Source organism: Vicugna pacos, chromosome 9 (genome assembly GCF_048564905.1).
Source record: "Vicugna pacos chromosome 9, VicPac4, whole genome shotgun sequence".
Lineage (NCBI taxonomy): Eukaryota > Metazoa > Chordata > Mammalia > Artiodactyla > Camelidae > Vicugna > Vicugna pacos.
Genome location: NC_132995.1, coordinates 60,766,336 through 60,789,258, shown reverse-complemented (window position 1 = coordinate 60,789,258; position 22,923 = coordinate 60,766,336). Strand labels below are relative to the sequence as shown.

Here is a 22,923-nt window from a genome sequence, read left to right as displayed (position 1 = left end):
TCGCCGGACACTGTTCCGACAGGTGGGCGCCGCTGCCTTATACCCGGCGAGGGCGGAGCGTGCGCGCAGGGGGCGGAGTCGGCCCTCCCCGCCGTCGCCCCCGTCTCCTCCGACAACGTCCGCGCTAACACCGGGGTGGTTGCCGCGCGGCCGCCGGCGTCGGCTCCTGGCCCGGCCAGGCCAGGTGTTCCCCCAAAACCTCGTGGTGCCCTACACACTTGCGGGACGCCGAGCCTCGTCCTCATCCTCAGTCTCTGGCGGAGAAAAGGGAGAAGCCGCCAAGGACGGACGGGGCGTGCCCGCCAGGGGCCTGAGTCAGGTGTGGGGGGCGATGGGCGCGCGGAGACCCGGAACGTGACTGGACGTGGGGGGCTGGGCGGGTCTTGAATGGTCACAGGTGCACCTCGAACCCAGGAAGGTCAGCGGTGTAGAGAGAGGGCTGTGGCCTCGCCGCTTAAGTTCAGTGACCTGGGGGAAGTCACGCAAACCCTCAGCGCCTGTTTCTTGTTCTCTAAAATGGCAGCAGTAATAGGACCGACCTCATTTAGGAGGATTTTGATAGTCTTTTAGGAATGGTACACAGAAATCGGGAGAAAAGAGCAGGTCAGAGGGTGGCAAGATTGGGCCAAAGGGGGAGGGTATGTGTGTGTCAGAAACATGAAGAAATGAAGATGCAGAGAGGCCAAATTTTTGTGGACGCTGAATGTTTGGGACAGGATGTAATTATAACTGGCAATTTGGGGGAGTGGGTGTTGATTATATGTTAAGCACTTCTCCTGAATCTTCAAGATCCTGTGTAGTAGGTACTTAATAGTTTTTTTTTTTAGTAATAAATAAAGGGCCTGAGGCTCAGAGAGATTAACTTCACAGAGGTCGCTGACCTTTTAGTGGCCAACATTTGAAGTTAGACTTCAGAGCCTGATTTTGTTATAAAAGCCATGGTTCTTGAGCAAGTCCAGATACCATAGTGTATCTGCTAAAGTGATTAAAATAATCTCGACTTTAGAAATACCAAAAAAGTATGTCAAGGCCTTTGCCTTCAAAGAACTTAGAAGATCTTTGAGGCGACTGAGATCCAAATCAACCCACATTTCTTGAGCATTTTCTCAGGCCAGGACCTGTCCTACCACTCCACCTGCACACTCACTCAGAGGCCCAGTGTGCTAGCCATTGCATGACAGAGCCGACACACACACACGTTCACTTACTTACTTCTTACAACAGCTCTAAGAGTAGGCCTTACAGTTTCTGTTTTGCAAAATGAATAACCTGAGATTGAGGAGGAGTGGGGTTTTGGGATCAGGTCTTGAGAGCGCCCTTGTGCTTTCCTCTTGCCCACTCTGCCTCTGTCTCACAGCAACGTGTTAGTAGAAGACATTGCAGAATCCATGGCCAAGTACTGCTTATGGGCAGTAATTGTTTTTTACCTTTGTAAATGCAGAAAATGAAGACATTTCAGGTCACTGGGGTGGCCAGGACTTAGAACAGCAGTGCTTTGGGATTATTAGAGTGACAGCAGAATTCAGGGTAGGTGGTAGATAGTTGACTTAGGGAGACTGTGGGAGACTCACTCAGGTGTGAATTTAAAAGGGCCTGTACTAGGGAATGGCAATGTGAAAAGGCAGATAAATGATTCCTGGGAAATTTCTCAAAGAAGGCTCCCAAAGCAGCAGTATGGTGGGTTCAGAATATGGACTCAGGAGCCAGACTGCTCAGTTTCCAACAAAGTACCTAGTGAGGTTTGCTGGGGGATAAAATTAGTGTTTGTGAAGCACATGGAACAGAGCCTAGCGTATAGCAAGTGCTGAATAAGTATTTGTTAAAAACAAGTAAATAGAAAAAGAAATTAGGGAAACAATTCCGTTTACAACAACGTCCAAAAGAATAAAATACCTAGGGATAGATTTAGCTAAGAGGTTGCAAAGAGTTTAGGCAGCTGTACTGTCCGAAGAAACACTTCCCACAAAACTGTCTTTACTTCAGATACCAGCTGCAGGATTGAGGGTCTCCAGGGACACCCTGACTTAAGACAGTCTGGCCACAAATTTAGGTGTTCTCACAACCACCCTCAGGCTCAATAATTTGCTAGAAAGACTCATAGAATGCACTGAAAACTATTATATCCAGTCATATTTATTACAGAAAAAAGGATACACTGGAGTCAGGCCCGGGACGAGTAGCAGAGGGTGGTATCTGAGAGCAGCCCAGACGTGGAGTTCTGCTTGACCCTTCCAGGCGGAGTCCTGAGTGCTGTTCCCTCCTCTCAGCGGGGATGTGTGACAGTGCTTAAAGAGTATTGCGAACTGGGAATGCTCACTCAAGCCCTGGTTATCCAGTGTTTTATGAAGCTTCCTTACTTAGCATGAGTCATAGCCTGTGTGACCGAATTAAACTCTCCAGCTCCACCCCCTCCCCAAGTTGGGCTGTTATCACGTCACACAAAGCCCTACCTCTTCAATCACATTGTTGGCCTTTTTGGACATTGCCAGCCCTATCCTGAGTCATTTCATTAACAAACTATGAAGCGGCTCACCCTGAGACACCTTATTAGGATAAACTCTCAGAGTTGGTCTTAGGGACCCATCATGACCCTTCCTATCACTTGGGAAATTGCAAGGGTGTAGAGATCACCTCCCAGGAGCTAGGGCAAAGGCCTGACCTCTCTTTAGATGAGGCCAAATTCCTTACTACATAAAAGTGAAAGACTTACACACTGAAAACTAGAAAATGTTTGCTGAAAGAAACTGAAGAAGACCTAAATGAATGTAAAGACTTCATGTTCATGGATTGGAATACTTGTTAAAATGGCAGTGCTACCCGGCTTGATCTACAGATTCAAAGCAATCACTATTAAAATTCGAACAGCACTTTGTGCAAAAGTGGAAATTCATATGGAATTGCACAGGACTCTGAATACTCAAAAAAGTATTAAAATAGAACAATGTTGGAGGACTCACACTTCCTTGTTACAAAACTTATTACAAAGTTGCAATGATCAAAACAATGGTGTACTGGCATAAGGATAGGTATATAGACCAAGAGAATAGAATTGAAAGTTCAGAAATAAACTCATAAATCTAGGGCCAATTGATTTTCCAAAAGAATGCCAAGACCATTCAATGGGAAAAGAGAAGTTTCTTCAACAAATGATGTTGGGACAACTGAATATCCATATGCCAAAGAATGAAGTTGCACCGCTACCTTATGCCATATACAGAAATTAACTCAAAATGGATTAACCAACAACCAAAGTAAGAGCTAAACTATGAAACTTTCAGAAGAAAGCATGGGTAAAAATGGGTAAATCTTTTTTTTTTTTCGGCAAAATAATACATTTATTACATATGATTGGCAGATAGATTGCTGCTGATTGTTCTCTCCAAGTTTGAAAAGAATTTCAAAATAGTAAAACAATTTTATACATCATATAATTTAGGGTATGGTTGGGCTCAGGGGACCACTTCATTTTTCACAGGGTAGGCAGAAACATCTGACTCCAAACTTGTTTTGAGGTAGTTGACTTTCAGCTGTGAGTCCTGGTCCCAGTCTTGAAATCTCAGGAGGTTAAGTTCACCACCCAAGGGGGCAGGAACTTTCTCAGCCATAAGGATGAGGTTCTAGTTCAGACCAAAGGAGAGGGCTTCCCAGAAGGCATCAGTAAATTTTCTTGAGCAGAAACAGAGGAGACAAGGGCAGGGGACTGGGGCCGAAACAGAAGGCCTCGGAGGGAGAGTGAGGATCCATCCAGTTCCAGCATTTCCCTGTGCTCACCTGGAGGTCTCCACTCAGAAGGACAGGGGCTGCCTTAGAACAGCAGCAGCAGGTAAAACTGATGTAGGAACTCCCTTCTAGTGGCTTCCAGAACCAGAAGCCAGGGCCCAGTAGGACCCTCAGTTGGACCCAGGAGATCCCAGCATGCCAGGGAGCTACAAGCCCTTGATTAACAAATAGGATGTCCCAACCAATGGTCGCAGCTCCTGGAAGGCACAGTCAGGTGGTTTTGCAAGGACAGTCCTTTGACTAGGACGGACTGACCTGCACGATCACACTGGAGTCGGGCAAATAGATTCCACAATGTTCAGAGTAGAGCTCCATATCCCAGATCCAGTGTTCAAGAGACACAAAGCAGACGCCCGTCTTGAGGTTGGAGAATACATGGCTGACCTCAAAGATGACATTGTTTCTACACTGCCGGATGGGATAAGGTTTAGGAGAGAAATGGTCCAAGATGACGTGGTTGGCATCAAGAATCTGGGCAATTAGCTGATAGACACAGTTCGTGCCTTGTTGGTCTGTCCACCTGTGGGAGACGTAAATCTCCATCTTGCCACTATCCAGGAGTTCCGGCCAGAAACCCTCCTCCTCCAAGTCCAATACTTTCTTGTTGTAACAACACCTGTAGGCAGATAGGAGGTAGGTCAGATAAGGGAGTCCAGGAATGACCTGACAGTTTTCCTCCTCTGGCCAGTCGTCCCCATCGCTCAGCCTCATCCATTTCTGGAAGCCATCTTCACTCTCAGGTTTGCACAGCAGGTTGCGTCCTATGGGTCCGCGCGCGCAGAAGTGGCCCAGGAGGCAGGCACTGGCGGCGTCGGCGCGCGGCAGGCAGCTGCGGGCGACCGGCCACAGGGCGCGGTGGTCCCGGGCCAAAAATGGGTAAATCTTAATGACCTTGGATTTGATAATGGATTCTTAGATACAATACCAAAAGAGGAGCAACAAAAGAAAAAGATTAATTGGATTTCCTCAAAATTAAAAGCTTTTGTGCATCAAAGGACATTACAAAAAAAGTGAAAAGACAACCTACAGAATGGGAGAAAATATATGCAAATCAAGGTGTAATATCCAGAATATGTGAAGAACTCTTAGAACTCAAAAACAAAAAGACAACCAATTAAAAAATGAACAAAGGTTTGAATAGGTGTTTTACGAAAAAGATGTGTAAGCGTGCTTCAAGATACTCAACATCATTAGTCATTAGAGAAATGCAAATCACAACTACAAGATGCTACTCTACTCCCGTGGCTATCATAACAATTTTTTAAACGAAACTAAGTCTTGGCAAGAATGTGGAGAAATTTGAAAACATGCACATTACTCGTGGGAGTATAAAATGGTACAGCCACTATGGAACGGTTTGTTGGTTCCTCAAAAAGTTAAACTTAGAATTACCATATGACCCAGCAATTCTGCTTCTAAGTATATACCCAAAAAATTGAAAACAGGTATTCAAACACATACTTGTATAGGAATGTACATAGCAACACCATTTACAGTAACCAAAGGTTGGAAACAGCCCGATGTGCATCATTAGATGCATGATCTAACAAATGCAGTATCGCCATACAATGGAATGTTATTTGGCCACAAAGAAAAATGGAATACTGATACATGCTACACATGGATGAGCCTTGAAAAGACTGATTTAAGTGAGAGTAGCCAGATACAAAAGGTCTTAAATCGTAAGTAGCCAGACACAAAAAGGTCAGAAACTGTATGATTCTATTTTGTTAAATTTCCACAATTGGTAAATCCATAGAGGCTGAAAGGAGATTAGTGGTTGCCAGGGGCTGGGGGGAGTGACTGCTTAATAGATATGGAGTTTTCTTTTAGGGTAAGGAAAATGGATTTGAAACTTGATATAGATGGTGGCTGTGCAACATTGCGAATGTACTAATTTCATGTGTACTCTAAGATGGTTAACGTCATGTTGTATGAATTTACCTCAGTAAATAAGCCAAATAAATAAACATGGAGAGACAGTTTCCTCTTTCTGTTAAGAGGATCATGTCTAATTTTGTAATTCTAAGTTTACATATCTTGAAGAGGGCCATTGTGATAGTCAGAAGCCATCCACCCCCCAAGAAGTCCATGTCCTAATCCTTGGAATCTGTGAATATGTTACATTACATGACAAAGGGGAATTAAGGTTGCAGATGGAATTTATTAATTTGCTAGTCAGCTGACCCTAAAACAGGGAAATTATCCTGCATTGTCTGGGCCTAGTGTAATTAACAGTCCTTAAAAACTATATTCAATATCTTATAATAACCTTTAGTGAAAAAGAATATGAAAATGAATATATATATACATACATATATATATGAATATATATATATATACATTGTAACTTCAAAAAAAAGAAAAAAAGAAAAAAAGAAAAATGACTTCAGTTTAGTTTTCCCCCCAAAACAGTCCTTAAAAGTGGAAGAGGGTAGGCAAACAGGTCAGAGTGATGCAGTGTGAGGACTTGACCTGCTTTTGCTAGCTTTGAAGTTGGAGGAAAGGGGGCAGCAGCCAAGGAACGCAGGTGGCCTCTAGAAGCTGGGACAGGCAAGGAAACAGACTTTTCTAGAGCCTCCAGAGGGAACACGGCTCTCATGACACCTTGATTTCAGCCCAAAGAGGCCTGTGTTGTACTTCTGACCTATAAAACTGTAAAATAATGAATTTATTGTCTTAAACCACTGAATTTGTGTTAATCTGTTACAGCAGTGATAGAAAACTAATACAGACAGCGAAAGTGTGTATACTTCAGGCCCCACACGACCTCTGTCTTCCCACTGATGGCAGATATTGTACAGAAGAGCACAGGCTTTGGAGTTGGAAGGCCAGGTCCTATAACTTACTGGCTGTGTTTATGTGGGCAATTCACCGAACTTTTCCAGGCCTCTGTTTCCTCACCAGGCACATTGGAGATAGTACCTACAGCTGAACTTGTCAGGAGAATCTAAAGAGAAAGTGATTGGTAAAACTGGGGATATGCTATGAGAGTGTTTATGTATCGTGCTTTTGCAAGTTGTCAGTAAAGAGTGTGTAAGAGAGAAAGATCCCAAGAGCATCTAAGCTGGTTAAATGGAAATACAGAAATAGGGAAGGTAGCAAGAGGAAGCTATTTGAGTGAGCTAGAAAAATGATTAAAAATAAATTCTACTATTTATTTTTTATTCCAGATGTCATCCTGGTTTTAAAGCAGCACAAGATAAGAATTTTAGAGTTGGCAGAAACTTTGAAATCATGTAGCCAGCTCCCCACATTTTACAGATGTGGAATTTGAAACCCAGAGGCTGAAAGAGTTTCCTCAAGCCACTCAGCTAACAAATGGTTTGACCAGATGAATAGACAGCTTTCTGGACTACTGTTGAAGCATAATCTTCAAAGCAAAAAGTTTTTCTGGACAGAAATCTTTACTGCAAACCAGAGGGCATACAGTGCCCTCTAGTGGTTTTTTATTTTATTGTACAAATCCCCATTACTTCACATTTCTGTTTTAAAGGTTGACAACTATTAGAGACAGTGCAAGGTAGGCTGCCTTAGAGAAATACCTTACAGCTATTTGCAAACTCGGAAAGATTTCAACTTGAGAAATTAGAGATTGGGATAAGAAATACTACTATAAAAAAAGCAGGGGGGATTTTGTAAATACAAAATTGGAAATTTATTACTGATGCTGGTTACATTGCTCAAATATTTTATCTAGAAAATAAGAAAACTAAGTTTCTGTTCAGTTTTTTTGTTTTTTTGAGATATAATCCTCATAACATAAAATCCACCATTTTAAAGTGTACGCTTAAGTGGTTTTTAGTATTTTCATCATGCTGTGCAACCATTACCACTATCATTTCCATATCCCTCCCACTCCCCCAACCCCCAAATGATTAGCAGTTAATTCCAATTCCCCCATTTTCCTATCCCCTGGCAACCACTAATGTACTTCCAGTCTCTGTGTATTTGTCTTCTGGATATTTTATATAAGTGGAATCATACAATACGTGAACTTATGTGTCTGGTTTCTTTTACTTAGCATGATCACCCATATTATAGCACTTAATTCCTTTTTATGGCTGAATAATAGTCCATTGTATGGGTATATCACATTGTGTTTATTTGTTCATCAGTTGATGGGCATTTGGGTTTTTTTATACTTTTTGGCTATTATGAGTAAAGTTGCTATGAACATTTGTGTACAAGTTTTTGGGTGAACATATGCTTTCATTTGTCTTAAGTATATACTTAAGAAGTACAGTTGCTGGGTCATATGGTAACTGTTCTAATTTTTTGAGGAACTACCAAGCAGTGTATGTTTCAACTTTTTCCTCAGATTTTCTAACACTTGTTATTTTTTAAACATTTTTTTATTGAGTTATAGTCATTTTACAATATTGTGTCAAATTCCAGTGTAGAGCACAATTTTTCAGTTATACATGAACATACATACATTCATTGTCACATTCTCTTTTGCTGTGAGCCACCACAAGATCCTGTATATATTTCCCTGTGCTACACAGTACAATCTTGTTTATCTATTCTACATTTTGAAATCCCAGTCCCTTCCCACCCCCCATCCCCGTGGCAACCACAAGTTTGTATTCTATGTCTATGAGTCTACTTCTGTTTTGTATTTATTTTATTTATTTTTAGATTCTGCATATGAGCGATCTCGTATGGTATTTTTCTTTCTCTTTCTGGCTTACTTCACTTAGGATGACATTCTCCAGGGACATCCATGTTGCTCCAAATGGTGTTATGTTGTCAGTTTTCATGGCTGAATAGTATTCCACTGTATAAATATACAACATCTTCTTTATCCTATCATCTGTTGATGGACATTTAGGCTGTTTCCATGTCTTGGCTATTGTAAATAGTGCTGCTATGAACATTGGGGTGCAGGTGTCTTTTTGAAATAGGGTTCCTTCTGAATATATGCCCAGGAGTGGGATTCCTAGGTCATAGGGTAAGTCTATTCCTAGTCTTTTGAGGAATCTCCATACTGTTTTCCACAGTGCCTGCACCAAACTACATTCCCACCAGCAGTGTAGGAGGGTTCCCTTTTCTTCACAGCCTCTCCAGCATTTGTCATTTGTGGATTTTTGAATGATGGCCATTCTGACTGGTGTGAGGTGGTACCTCATTGTAGTTTTGATTTGCATTTCTCTGATAATTAGTGATATTGAACATTTTGTTATGTGCCTATTGATCATTTGTATGTCTTCCTTGGAGAATTGCTTGTTTAGGTCTTCTGCCCATTTTTGGATTGGGTTGTTTGTTTTTTCTTATTAAGTCGTATGAGCTGCTTATATATTCTAGAGATTAAGCCTTTGTTGGTTTCATCATTTGCAAAAATTTTGTCCCATTCCATAGGCTGTCGTTTTGTTTTACTTATGGTTTCCTTTGCTGTGCAGAAGCTTGTAAGTTTAATTAGGTCCCATTTGTTTATTCTTGCTTTTATTTCTATTGCTTGGGTAGACTGCCCTAGGAGAGAATTTTTGAGGTGTATGTCAGATAATGTTTTGCCTATATTTTCTTCTAGGAGGTTTATTGTATCTTGTTTTATGTTTACGTCTTGGATCCATTTTGAGTTTATTTTTATGTATGGTGTAAGGGAGTGTTCTAGCTCCATTGCTTTACATGCTGCTGTCCAGTTTTCCCAACACCATTTGCTGAAGAGACTGTCTTTATTCCATTGTATATTCTTGCCTCTTTTGTCAAAGATTAGTTGACCAAAAGTTTGTGGGTTCATTTCTGAGCCCTCTATTCTGTTCCATTGGTCCATAAGTCTGTTTTTGTACCAATACCATGCTGTCTTGATAACTGTAGCTCTGTAGTATTGTCTGAAGTCTGGGAGGGTTATTCCTCCAGCCTCTTTCTTTTTCTTCAGTAATGCTTTGGCAATTCTAGGTCTTTTGTGGTTCCATATAAATTTGATTATGATTTGTTCTAGTTCTGTGAAATTTGTCCTGGGTAATTTGATAAGGATTGCATTAAATCTATAGATTGCCTTGGGCAGTATGACCATTTAAAAAATATTGATTCTTCCAATCCAGGAGCATGGGCTATCTTTCCATTTTTTTAAGTCTTCTTTAATTTCCTTAATCAGTGTTTTATAATTTTCCGTGTATAAGTCTTTCACCTCCTTGGTTAGATTTACTCCTAGGTATTTTATTACTTTGGGTGCTATCCAACGCTTGTTATTTTTATTATTATTATTGCCATTGTAATGAGTATAAAGTAGTATCTCATGTGGTTTGTCTTAAAATGTTGAAACAGGTTTTTCCCCTCTTTTTCAATTTTTGTTTTTAGTTGTGGTAAAATACATAAAACATAAAATTTACCTTTGTAATGATTTTTAAGGATATAGTTCATTAGTGTTAAGTATATTCACATTGTGGTGCAACCAATTTCCAAAACTCCACCTTGCAAAACTGAAACTATGCCCATTCTCCCCTCCCTTCAACCACCGTTCTGTTTTCTGTCTATGAATTTGATGACTCTAGTTACTTGTATTAATGGAATCCTGTGGTATTTGTCTTTTTGTGACTGGCTTATTTCACTTAGCATAATGTCCTTAAAGTTCATCCATGTTGTGGCATGTATCAGAATTTCCTTTCTTTTTAAGGTTGACTAATATTCCATTGTATATACACCACATTTTGTTTGTCCATTCACTTGTCGATGGACCCTTGAGTTGCCTCTGCCATTTGGCTTTGTGAATAACACTGCTGTGAACATGGACATACAAATATTTCTTCAAGACTCTCTTTTCAGTTATTCTGGTATGTGCCCAGAAATGGAGTTGCTGCATCATATATAAATCTACTTTTAATTTTTTGAGAAAGTGTCATACTGTTTTCCATAGTGGCTGCATCAACAGTGCTGAAGCGTTCCAATTCTTCTACATCCTCACCAACACTTGTCATTTTCTGGGGTTTTTTTGATAATAGCCATTTAATTAGTGTGAGGTGATATCTCATTGTGGTTTTGATTTCCATTTCTCTAATGACTAGTGATATTGAGCATTTTTTTATGTGTTTCTTGGAATCTTTTTATGTGTTTGTTGGCTTTGAGAAATGTACTACAGATCCTTTGCCCATTTTTGAATGGGATTGTCTTTTTATTTTTGAGTTGGATGAGTTCTCTATATATTCTGGATACAAATCCTTTTTACCAGATATATTACTTGCAAAACGATTTATTTTTAAATGTACTCTATTGAAGTATACTTTACATAGGATCTTTAATGTATAGCTGAATGTAGTTTGACAAATTTATACATCCCTGTAACTTTCATCCAGGGAAAGTTAAAGAACATTTTTGTTGCCCAAGATAATTCCCTTGGCATGCTTTGCAGTTATTCCCCCATTCCTCTTTGCCCAATGCAATGACTATTTTTATTTCTGTCAGTATACATTAGTTTTCTATGTCCTTGAAATTTATAAACACATTGTATAATATGCACTGCTTGTGTCTGGCTTCTTTCACTGAACATTATATCTGAGTCTCCTCTGTGTTACTGTTGTATGTATTCAGTTGGTACTTTTTTATTGCTGAGTTTTAAATTTTGGTGACGTTCCATATCCACTGTTTTGTTTTTGTTTTTACAGTTAGTGCTTTTTGTGTCCTATATGAAAAAATTTTCCTGACGTCTCATTCCTCTGCCCCCAGGCTACCAAGATATTTACCTGTTTTCTTCTGAAAGATTTAGAATTTTAGCTTTCACATTTAGGCCTATGATGTGTCTCAAATTAATTTTTGTATAATATGCAGTGAAGTTGAGGGATAGTTGGTGTTCAGTTTTTTTCTCCCACAGATATCCAGTTGTTCCAGCACTTTTTATTGGAAGACTTTTTCTTCCCTTCACTGAATTCCTTTGGTTATTTGGTTAAAATAAATGTATGGTATGCATGTGGAGGTCTATTTTTGGACTCTGGTCTGTCGCACTGATCTGTTTGTCCATTCTAATGCCACTACTACCTTGTCTTTCATTACTGTAGCTTTTTATTTTAGTAAGTCTTGAAATTAGGTCAAGTTTGCCCTAGAGCTTTGCCACATTCTTTAGGATTGTTTTAGCTATTCTGAGTCCCATAAATTTCCATATAGATTTTAAAGTAAGTTGTCAATTTCAATAACAAAGAAGCCCTCTGGGGGTTTTAATTGGGCTTACATTGACTCTATAGGACAATTGGTGAGAACTGTCATCTTAACATTTAAGTCTTTTAATTCATGAATGTGGTATATTTCTTCCTCTGTTTAGGTCTCCTTTAGTCTCTTTCAGCAATGTCTTGTTTTAATATAGAAGTTTTGCACAGTTTTATTAAAATTAGTATTTTAAAATAGTTATTATAAAATAGTATAGTTTTATTTTAATTTTTGAATTGTTCATTGCTAGTAGAAATAAATTTTATTTTGCATATTGAATTCACATATTGTAACCTTACCAGATTCACTTACTATTTCTGGTAATTTATTTGTAGATTTTCTTGGATTTTCTATGTACACAATCATGTTACCTGCAAAAAAGAAAGTTTTACTTTTTTCTTACAATTTTTATCCCCTTTCCTTTTTCTTGCCTTACTGTACTGGGTAAGACCACCAGTACAGTGGTAAATAGTAGAGATTAGAATGGGCATCTTTGCTTTGTTTCAACTTTAGAGGAAAGTGTTAAATATTTCACCGTTATATTTGATGTCTGCTATAAGATTTTATATACAGCCTTATCAGATCAGTGAATTTCCTTTCAAATTTTAGTTTGCTGAGAGAGTTTTTTTTATCATGAACAAGCGTTAAATTTTATGAAATGCAATCTGTGTATTTACTGAGATAATTACATGCTTTGTCTCCTTAATTCTGTTATTATGGTAAATTACATTGTTTCATTTCTTTTTTGAAAAATCTTTTATTATGGAATATTTCAAACACATACAAAGTAAATAGAATAGTATGATAAACTCCCAGGTTATCCATCACCTAACTTCTTATACCATCTGTACCTTCACCTAATCCCCGCACTTAAAATTTCCTTTCAGAGTTTTTATTTTGGATCTTCTCTGTTTGTCACTTTATCTCTCATTCCCCATTTTCTCCCTCTTCCGCCTTCCCTTCTTCCTCCTTCCCTTCTTCCTCCTACCTGTCCTTCTCTCCCTCTGCCTCTTCCCTTCCTATCTCCTCTTCCCCTCCTCTCTCCTCCTCTTCCCCTTCCTGTCTTTCTCTTCTTTTCCTCCTCATCTTCCTCCTCTTCTGGTAAAATTGACGGATTCCTTATTATTATTTAATAAAGATAAATGAGCCCACATAAAATTCTTTCCTTGCATCCCCTTTCATATACTTCAAATTAGCAAAGTTTTCTGTATATAATTTAATCCGTTAGGATACTACTGGCATTTTGTCAGGCACTGAAATGTTACACATTGGTCATGATTATAAATTTTATCACTGTAGTCCAAAATACGTAAATGTATTAACTGAAACTTACTTAATTGCAGAGCTTTCTTTCCTTTCTAAGACATGTTAGAGCACTGTGTCATTTTGCTGTTTTGGGTAAATAATCTGAAAATGAACTGCTTATGGCTATGCCTAACAAGTTGTGATATATTGTGGAAAAACAGGAATGACACAGGGCCAAAAAGATAACCTTTGAGTATTTTATATTCTTTGACTTTGGGCCCATGCAAGTTTGACTAAAATTTTAAGGTTTATATGGTTGTTTTTTGTTGTTATTGTTGTTGCAGGTTTTACTATCTGAAGAGGATAGAATGAAGAAAAGAGATGAGAAATCAGCTTGTCATGAAGCTTCTGAAGGAAAAAAAAAGGTAATTTGGATGTTTCATGAGAAAATATCTTCAAACCAATGCTTATTTTGGCAAAATTTAAAAATTTTTTTAATGGTAAAATACAGCTGAAAGAAACAGGATGATGAATCTAATTTACACTCCCATCTTGTTTTAAAAGAGGAATATGATTGAGAGCAGAGGAATAGAAGTCATGTAGAGTAGCTAATGAAATGAAATGTGTGAAACGAAATGAAATGAGGCTTAATCTTTTCATTATCTGGGTGCTCTAAAAAGTAGTGATTATTTCATCAAAAGCAAATCATTGTTGATTTGAAGAGACTGTCACATTGTATAAGTAAGAAATTAGAAAATCACATTCATTGAGTAACTACATTTTTCATATTAAAGGTATGAGGATGGGTCTGAACATACATATGCTATTCCAACTCTAAAAATTGCTTGGAAAAACTTTTAGAGCAATTAAAATTTGTTTTTCTAGGAGAAGATTGCATTAGCCCTACCCTTATCACCAGATTCCTCCAAACACTCATTGGCAGATGTCAGTAACACACACCATTTCAAACAACACTTCCACGGGGATCATCAGTCACCCAAACGTGTACTCCCATGGCCAGGCTCCACATCCAGTAAAAACACATGCATTTGTCTTCTTTCTCATCTACCCCCAAATTTAAAGCAAATAAGCAAAACACCCCCAAACCTAGGCAGCTACCAGAGAAGAGGTGGAGATGGGGCTGAGGGCAGGAGCTGCTGGAGCACAGCAATCACACATTTTCTCCTCCAGCCTCTTGCTCCCCTCCCCATCTTAAACAGGCATTAAAGGTACAATTACATATATAGCTCTTAAAGCAGTCAATATAATGAGTTTTGACAATATTCCTCTGCAACCACCATCTGAAAAAAAAAAGATCTAGACCACGCTATCACCCCAGGAGGTTTCTTCCTGCCCATTCCAGTCTGTTCCCTCTCTTTCCAAGGAAACATGTTTCTAATTTCTGTCCTCATAGATTTGTTTAGCCTGGTCCTGGACTTCATATATATGAAATCCTATTGTAATATACTGTTCTATGCCTGATTCCTTTTACTCAGCATATTTCTAAGATTTATCCATGTTGTTGATAACTTCAGTAGCATGTTCCTTTTAACTGCTGAGTAGTATTTCATTATATGAATGCACCACAAATTTTTTCAAGACTTTAATTTTTAATGCAGTTTTAGGTTTACAGGAAAACTTAGAGGAAGGTAAAGAGGTTTTCGATATCTCCGCTGCCCCTACACATGCATAGCCTTCCCCATTATCAACGTCACTCACCAGAGTGGTACCTTTTTTTTTTTTTTTTTTTTTTTTTACCAAGGATGAGCTTACACTGACACATCATAACCACCCAAAGTTCATAGTTTACCTAAAGATTTATTCCTGGTGTTGTACAATCTATGGTTTTGGACAACATGTCTCCATCTTTTTATACTATCATACATAATATTTTCACTGCTCTAAAAAATCTTCTGTGTTCTCTTCATCTTCTCCAACCCCCACCCTCCAATCCCTGGCAACCATTGATCTTTCCAGTGTCTCCATATTTTTGCCTTTTCCATGATGTCATATAATTGGAATCATATGATATATAGCCTTTTCAGATTGGCTTCTTTCACTTAGTAATATGCATTTAAAATTCTTCCATGTCTTTTCATGGCTTGATAGCTCATTTCTTTTTAGTGCTGAGTAATATTCCATTGTCTGGATGTACCACAGTTTACATATCCACACACCAAGTGTAGGACATTTTGGTTGCTTTCAAGCTTTAGCAGTTATGAATAAAGCTGCTCTAAACCTTATTCTTAGATGGATATAAGTTTTTAACTCCTTTTGGTAAATACCAAGGAGCACAATTGCCTGATTGTGTGGTATGAGTATGTTTACTTTTGTAAGGAAGGACCAAGCTGTCTTCCAAAGTGGCTGTACTATTTTGCATTCCCACCAGCAATGAATAAGAGTTCCTGTTGCTCCACAGTTCTGGGTTTTGGCTGATCTAATAGGTGTGCAGTAGTATCTTATTATTGTTTTAATTTGCATTTCCCTGATAATATATGATATGGAGCATCTTTTTATATGGTTATTTGCTACTTGTATATCTTCTTTGGTGTTAAGGTCTTTGGCTTATTTTTAAATCAGGTTATTTTCTTATTATTCAATTTTCGGAGTTCTTTGTGTCCTTTGTCAGTTGTGTCTTTTGCAAATATTTTCTCCCAGTCTTGGTTGTCTTCTAATTCTCTTGATATGATTGCTTTTTGCAGGGCCAAGTTTTTAATTTTATTGAAGTAAAGCTTATCAATTATTTCTTTCACACCACAATTTTTTAAACATATTCTTCTGTTCTTGTACTTTTAATTTATTTCCAATTTGGGACCTTTATAATAAACACTGCTGTGACTATTTGTGTAGATACATGCTTTTAGTTCTCTTTGGTAGATACCTCAAAGTAGAATTATTAGGTCGTAGGGTAAAGGTATATTTAAATTTATTAGAAACAACTAAGTTCTACAAAGTGTTGTACTGTTTTACCAGCAATGTATGACAGGTCAAGTTGTTCCATATTCTCGCTACCATCTGACATTGTTAGAGTCTTTTTACTGTGGCCATTCTGATGCATAGGAAATGGTCCCTAATTGTGGTTTTAATTTACATTTTTTTGATGACTGATGATGTTTAGTACCTTTTCATGTGTCTATTTGACATCATATGCATTCTTTTTTAATTGAAATATAGTTGATGTACAATATTATATTAGTTTCAGGTGTACAACATAGTGATCCAATATTTTTGTAGATTATACTCCATTTAAGGTTATTATAAAATATTGGCTATATTCCTTGTGCTATACAATATATCCTTGTAGCTTATTTATTTTGTACATAGTAGTTTGTACTTCTTGATTCCCTACCCCTCTTCCTCCCCTACCCACTTCCCTCTCCCGAGTGGTAACCACTAGTTGGACCTTTGTATATGTGATTCTGTTTCTCTTTTCTTATATTTATTCATTTGTTTTATTTTTCAGATTTCACATATAACTGATAACATACAGTATTTGTCTTTGTCTGTCTGGCTTATTTCACTTAATATGTTACCCCCTATATCATCCATGTTGTTGCAAATGGCAAGATTTCATTTCTTTATGGCTGAGTAATATTCCATTGTGTATACATACCACATCTTGTTCATTCATCTGTTGATGGACACTTGTGTTGTTTCCATTTCTTGGCTATTGTAAGTACTGCTGCAGTGAACATCAGTGTGCATATATCTTTCAAAGGAAATTGCAAACGTCAGTAAACCTCTCTCAGTAGTTCGGCATACATGTCACTAACTAGAGCTCAATATTTGTTGATAGTATTTTTCTTTTCAGGAAAACTTAAATGAATATATTTTATACATATGATTTGTAATATTAACTTATTAAGGTCAGTGACTTTACCAGGGTAAACTTTTGATCATTATAAATAGATAATTTTGAAATTGGAATATTGCATAGTAATTTATTTCTCCATTTTATTTTGCTTGCACAGTATTAAAATGATTGATGATTGATCAAAATAAGTAGTCACAAACAGTAGCAGGTTTAAAAAATAACTCAGGTTGTAATTTAGGTCACTCTTCAAAGACTTTAATTCTAAAGCTGGAAGAAAGTATGTTAGACATTTTTCATTTTAAATTGGAATCAAAATAGTGTGTAATAAGAGTTCAGATTTTTTTCATATATGTAATAGTTGAGCATAACTTCCCCAACTAACAATAAATACTAAAAGTGTCTGTAAGTGTTTGCTGGTTATTGTACAACTGATCATTGCAACGTGAAGAAAATTTCTCCCAAAGAGATGAGCATTATACATTGATTGAGTGTACTGTATTATCTACTCATCTGTACAATTTTACAATCTGGATTTTTAGAAAGGAGCTACCATCTACCTAGTCAACCACACATACATTAAAAAGAAGTTTATATCATGTGCACAGCAGTGGCAGAAGCAGCTCTATTCAGAGAGCTGAGTTTCTGCCAAGGAAGGAATTAGGAAAATGCACTCCTACCCCCACCCTGGAATGCCACACTCAGGAATCAGAGGAGGCCCCTGGCAGCCAGGCCCAGCAGGCTTGACACATTAGTCTTTCTGATCTCTCCCTGGGAACACCCTGCTCTGTGCTGTCTGCTGTGGTGGCAGGAAGCAGTTCTGTTTCTTTGCACATTATGGAGGGCACCACCACCCTGAGGATTGTCAGAAGCTGGGGGGGCCAGTGCTTGTTTTGCTTCAGGGCACTAGGCTAGTTGGAACTCCTTGGAGAATCCAGCTGGAAAAAGTCACAAAACCCATGCAAGGCATCCTAAATAACCACACTTAAATTAAGGTGAGGATTGCCCCTGGGAGAGGCTCAGGGCCTTCAGTCCAGCAGTAATCGGTACTTCAATCACTTTTACAAGGAGGGAAAGAAAGTTTCTGGAATACTCAAAAACTGCCTCAGTGACCTGATTCCACTGGAATGGGCCCAGGCAGCCCTGAGGAGGTCGGGCTGCAGTTGTGGTGGGGTATTCTTGGAGTAAGGAGACACTTAACTTGGAACATATGGGTCACTTGGCTTTGAACAAGTCGTCTAACCTCAATTTTCTCATCAGGAAATGGGTTGCTGTGGTAAGCACTTCATGAAATAATCTGTGCAGAAGCATCTAACACTAATTCTCAGCATAAGTTACTTGATCTGAATACAGCCTCCTAAACAAAATGGGTAGTGCTTGACATACCAACATGCTCTGAGTGGGGAAAGGAAAAGAGAAAAAGGAAGTTTTTAAGTGAACTATTACCAAATAAATTGGAGGTGTTCATGCAGCTGTAGCTATTATTACCTCACCTTTCAGAATTGAAAGGAACCTGAAACGTTACCTAAGATAATGCTGAGGTAAACACTGGTAACTTCTGCTTTCTTAGGGCTGGTGATAGATCCTGTGTACTTCTGAGGAGGCCAGATCACAAGCTGGCCTTAAACATATGTAATGGATAGCTTTTAGTCTTGCCTGACTAGTTTTTCGTTTTTAATTTTTTAAATTTTTTTTTGGTGGGGGGAGATCATTAGGTCTGCTTATTTACTTATTATTAGTTTGTCTTTTCTTTTTTGGATGGAGGTAGTGGGGATTGAACCCAGGACCTAGTATTGCTTGCTAAGCATGCGCTCTACCACTTGAGCTATACCCCCCAATTCTTGCCTGACTGGTTATCCATTCCTCCTTTTATGCTTATAGCACCCAGTCTTCCTCTGTCATGCTCAGTCCGTTGGTCCTGGGAGAGAAGAGTCCACCCCAGTTCCAGAAGTGGACTTGTAAACCAGGCCTGGCCAATCAGAGCATTACATTTAGGGCAGATTCATTAATTGGCCAACCTAATGCTCATTCTCAAACCCCTTCTTCCCAGTCTAACTCAACTGGAGAGTCTAGACAAGCAAATACTTGGCTCCCCAGCCTCCCTTGAGGGTAGGAGTAGCCTTGTGACCCAGTTATGATCAGTGAGCTGAGAGCAGAAGTCTGCTGGGCACTTTTGGGGAAGATTTGCCTTCCCCAAAGAGGGACATTTGCTACCCATAGCGTCTTTTTTCCTGCCTAGTACCAGCATGTGATTTTTTGGAACTGCAGCAGCCATCTTGCAATCGTGAAGAAAAGGCCAAAGAACTATCAAAAATGTCAATCCACTGAATCATCAGCAGTGACGCTATCCCACATACCTTTCTATGTGAGGGGCACGAACTACACTTTGCTTTATCGAGTTCTCTGTTGTTTGCACTCAAAGGCATCTCTGACTGGTAAAATACCTCCTTGACTGCACTGACTGATTTAAGGATGGCCATGTGACTTGAGTTAGACCAATTAGAGCCAATGAGACTCAATTTTAGGACTTTCTCTGGACTGTTAGTATAATAAGTTCTCTACCTCTAGATCTGAAAGTAAAAAAGATGGAAGTCTAGGACGGGTGGCAGCCACCTTGCCCCAGCATGGGATCAGCCAGTATGAGAATGAAGCCAGTAGAGGGGAAAGCATGGATGAGGCAGGGAGAGAAAGTGAGTTATGACATCCTTTGAGTCCTTGATCCAGATTTGCATGAAATGAGGGTGCCTCTGGGCTTTTTTAGTACGTGAGCTAATAAATTCCTCTTTGGCTCGAGCTTGTCTGAGATACGAGCATCCTGTCGGGTGTCACAACCTGACCAATGCTTGGCAGCATATTTTCTTCTGCCTCCACTGCCTCAAGTGATATTTAAGTACCTAAGAGCAGCGCTTAATATCCATCCCTTTCTAGGGAGTCCCCTCCTCCCCGGCATCTCTGTTGAGATTTTTGTGTCTCATCTACAAGGACATGCCTCTGCTCTGGGTGAGAAGAGAGGAAAGATCCCAGACATTTTAGGGGAGATTTCCCAGCACAAGGAAGTACATGATTCCTCTCTGATTGAAATTCGTGACGAGGCTGTCCAGAGAGGTAGGGAAGGGGAGACTAGAGGAAGTTGCTGGGAGGAAGGATATTTTGGCTTATTAAAATTAAATTTTTTCCAACTTTTCCCCCACCTTACCAAAGTCGTACAGTAAACATAAAAAAGAAAAATAGAGATCACTATGTTTCTCAAGCAATTTTTCTTTTCTTTGCCTAGTCTTCTTTATTTCTTTATATCTTCTGGCAAGCATTGTCTTTGATAATCAGAATAAAATGATGGTTGAATCAGTTTGATGGCAACAAACCAAGCTTTCAAGGCCAAGGGATAGCAAGAGTCTGGCCCGTTGCCAGGAGACGGGATGTCAGTCCTCACTCCAGTACCTACAGCTGTGTGATCCCTTGGATTCTCCATTTCCTCGCCTACAGAGATAATAGTACCTAAGTACCTCACTACCTACCCACCTACCTCACTATGAGAATTAAATGAGATAGCATTAATATTTCCAGTACTAAACTAATACTTGTTTCTTGTGCTTCCTGTTAGAATGTTGGAATAGGGAGTTCAGACATGAGTGACTGAGGGTGAGGGGTGCCAGCAGGAAAGGTTGGGGGGAGAGCCTGGCCAGTTACCTACCAGTCACACCTCGTTATCACAGTGCCTGTCACATCCCCACCTCCACCAGTTCCATCTCTCCTTCTGCTTACTGATGTTTTATTTTTACTCCTTTGTCTTTTCCAGCTTCACCTGTTTCCCCTGCTGGTTCTGCTGTCTACAGCTCTGTGTCTCTCTTCTCTTCTCTCTCTTCCTCTCTAGAGACTAATTATCATTCACAGACATGTTCTTTAGGGTTATGTCATCAAGATTTAAAAATCTGAATGGCAAGTAAGTTTCCTGGTCTTAAGTTTCTCCTTTGAAGTCTTTTCAAGGAGCCACCAGGAACTGATGGAGGCATGACAATGGGGCCTGGGGGCTGTTGCTGCTATGAGGGAAGGGGCAGCATGCCCCACAATTCCCAGACAACCCTTGAAGAATCCCCTCTGAGGTTTTCTCCCAAGCCTGTCTGGAGACTCTACAAGAAGGATGGAGAATGTGGGCTTCTTCACCTACAGAGAGATCACGGCCACACAGATGCTCAGAGCTCCACTGACAGAGCCGCACTCTGCCCGCTCACCTTCCCGCACCGTGCACTTACCCTGCCCCCACATGTGTCATAGATTCTGCTCTGCACACTCACAGATAGGTCTGTGCTCACACTCAGCCCACAAACCAGAGACACATGACAACAATAAGTACTTACTACATGCCTGTTGCATACGAAGAGTTCATATGCATTTTTCTCTAACCGTTACTCAAATTTTACAAAGTAAGTTATTAAGCCGTCTCTCCTTTCTATTGTATGGGTCAGGACCCAGGTTCAGGATGTTAAGTAACTGGCTTAAAGTCAAACAGTTAGTAAGTGTCACAGCCAGGTTGTAACCCAAGTCTGTCAAGCCACTGTGTCTCCCCTTGTGCCATCTGCCATCTGGTGTACGGCTGTCTGAAGCTGGGCCCATTTTTCTATTTCCTGGCCAGCTACTGTATGGGAAGAACTCCAAACTGGTTTGATTCTAAAAGGAAGAGCCACTTACCTCTGTCAAGCAATTTGATTTTCTGCAGAGGAAACTTAGTACTTAAATGAGTTTGATCACTGTTCCTCCCTCCTCCATCTCTCTTTACTATTTGCTGGAATTGATTTTTTGATTGAAAAGTAAGCTTTAACTAGTCACTTCATTAGTCACTGGAAACCATTGCAGCCAAATGGCAAGGAGAACATCCAAGGAGAAATGCAGAGCCGAACCACTGCCTTCAGCCCCTTGTCCAGCCCTTGTAGGAAGCAGCTCCTACAGCATGCACAGAGCAGGGGCCTCAAAGGAGGTGCAGCTTCCACCAGCCAGCAGCAGTTACGTCTGTCTAAGTAAAGGTGGTTTCCCACAGCTCCAGCCTGGGGAAAGCCGTTCCAGAGGTGAAGGAGCAGGCATGATTATTTGGCTTCTTTTCTAATGAAGTTAAAGTTTATTATTGGAGGACTGAGAAAAAGGGGAAATACACCCAGTACGTTAACTCCTGGCCTTCCATGCTGCTTTCTCAAGTCCCAAGTTGGAAGAAATGGAATGGCGTCTACCAAAGAGGCCTGGCTGAGAAGATCTCTGCACCTCCAAACGCTCTCATCACCTACAGACTCGTGTGCCTGCTCACGCGCGCACACATGCGCGCGCGCGCACACACACACGGACTCCAGAAACACAGAGATTTGCATATCCTCCTCTCAACATATTAGTGATTCAACTAGCATTTGTAGGATTGGATTCTGTCAAGAGGACACACGATGGAGTGGAGACAAAGGAATTAATCTTGTTGTTGTTGAATAAAAAAGTAAGTGAACAAATAAACCTGTGTTCATTCAGTGTCTATCTGTTTAGCACCTACTATGAGCTGGATTCTACATATAAGCAAACAAAGCACAGTCCCATTCCCTAGTATGTTTATTCAGGGAGATAAACAACTAAATGGGTAATTTCAATACCCTGTGAATAGTACTATGTTTGAATTTACTCTCTTCACTCTTTCACGCCCATATTCCGCCCAAACTGCCTTTGCTAAGTTCACGTTGCCAAATTTGATGGTCGCTTCTTGGCCTTTTACTTCACCTGCTGGCAGCATGTTATATAGTTCTTTGGAGTCCAGGTGGTAAGGCAGTCAGGAGTGTGGGCTCTTGAGCAAACGCAAGTTCAAAATCCCAGCTCCACCACCACTAAAGCTGTGTAACCTTGAGAAAGACTTTCAAACTCTGTGACTTGAGTTTGTCATTGTAACCTGGGGATAATGATAATATTATCTAATTCGTAGTGCTGTG

At 39.7% G+C, this 22,923-nt stretch overlaps 1 protein-coding gene and 1 long non-coding RNA gene across 2 annotated transcripts in view; both read left to right on the top strand.

The window, feature by feature from the left end:
- The window catches only part of LOC140698320 (uncharacterized), a 28,720-nt gene that overhangs the window by 344 nt on the left and 5,453 nt on the right, over positions 1–22,923 (top strand). Inside the window, exons 2-3 of the mRNA XM_072968308.1 lie at positions 23–319; positions 13,506–13,586. Coding sequence (XP_072824409.1) covers positions 23–319; positions 13,506–13,586 — 378 coding nt within the window. The remainder of the gene's footprint in view (positions 1–22; positions 320–13,505; positions 13,587–22,923) is intronic.
- Positions 19,216–20,529, top strand: LOC140698264 (uncharacterized). The gene is made up of 2 exons (XR_012075909.1): positions 19,216–19,662; positions 20,247–20,529. It is a non-coding gene; the product is annotated as an uncharacterized lncRNA (long non-coding RNA).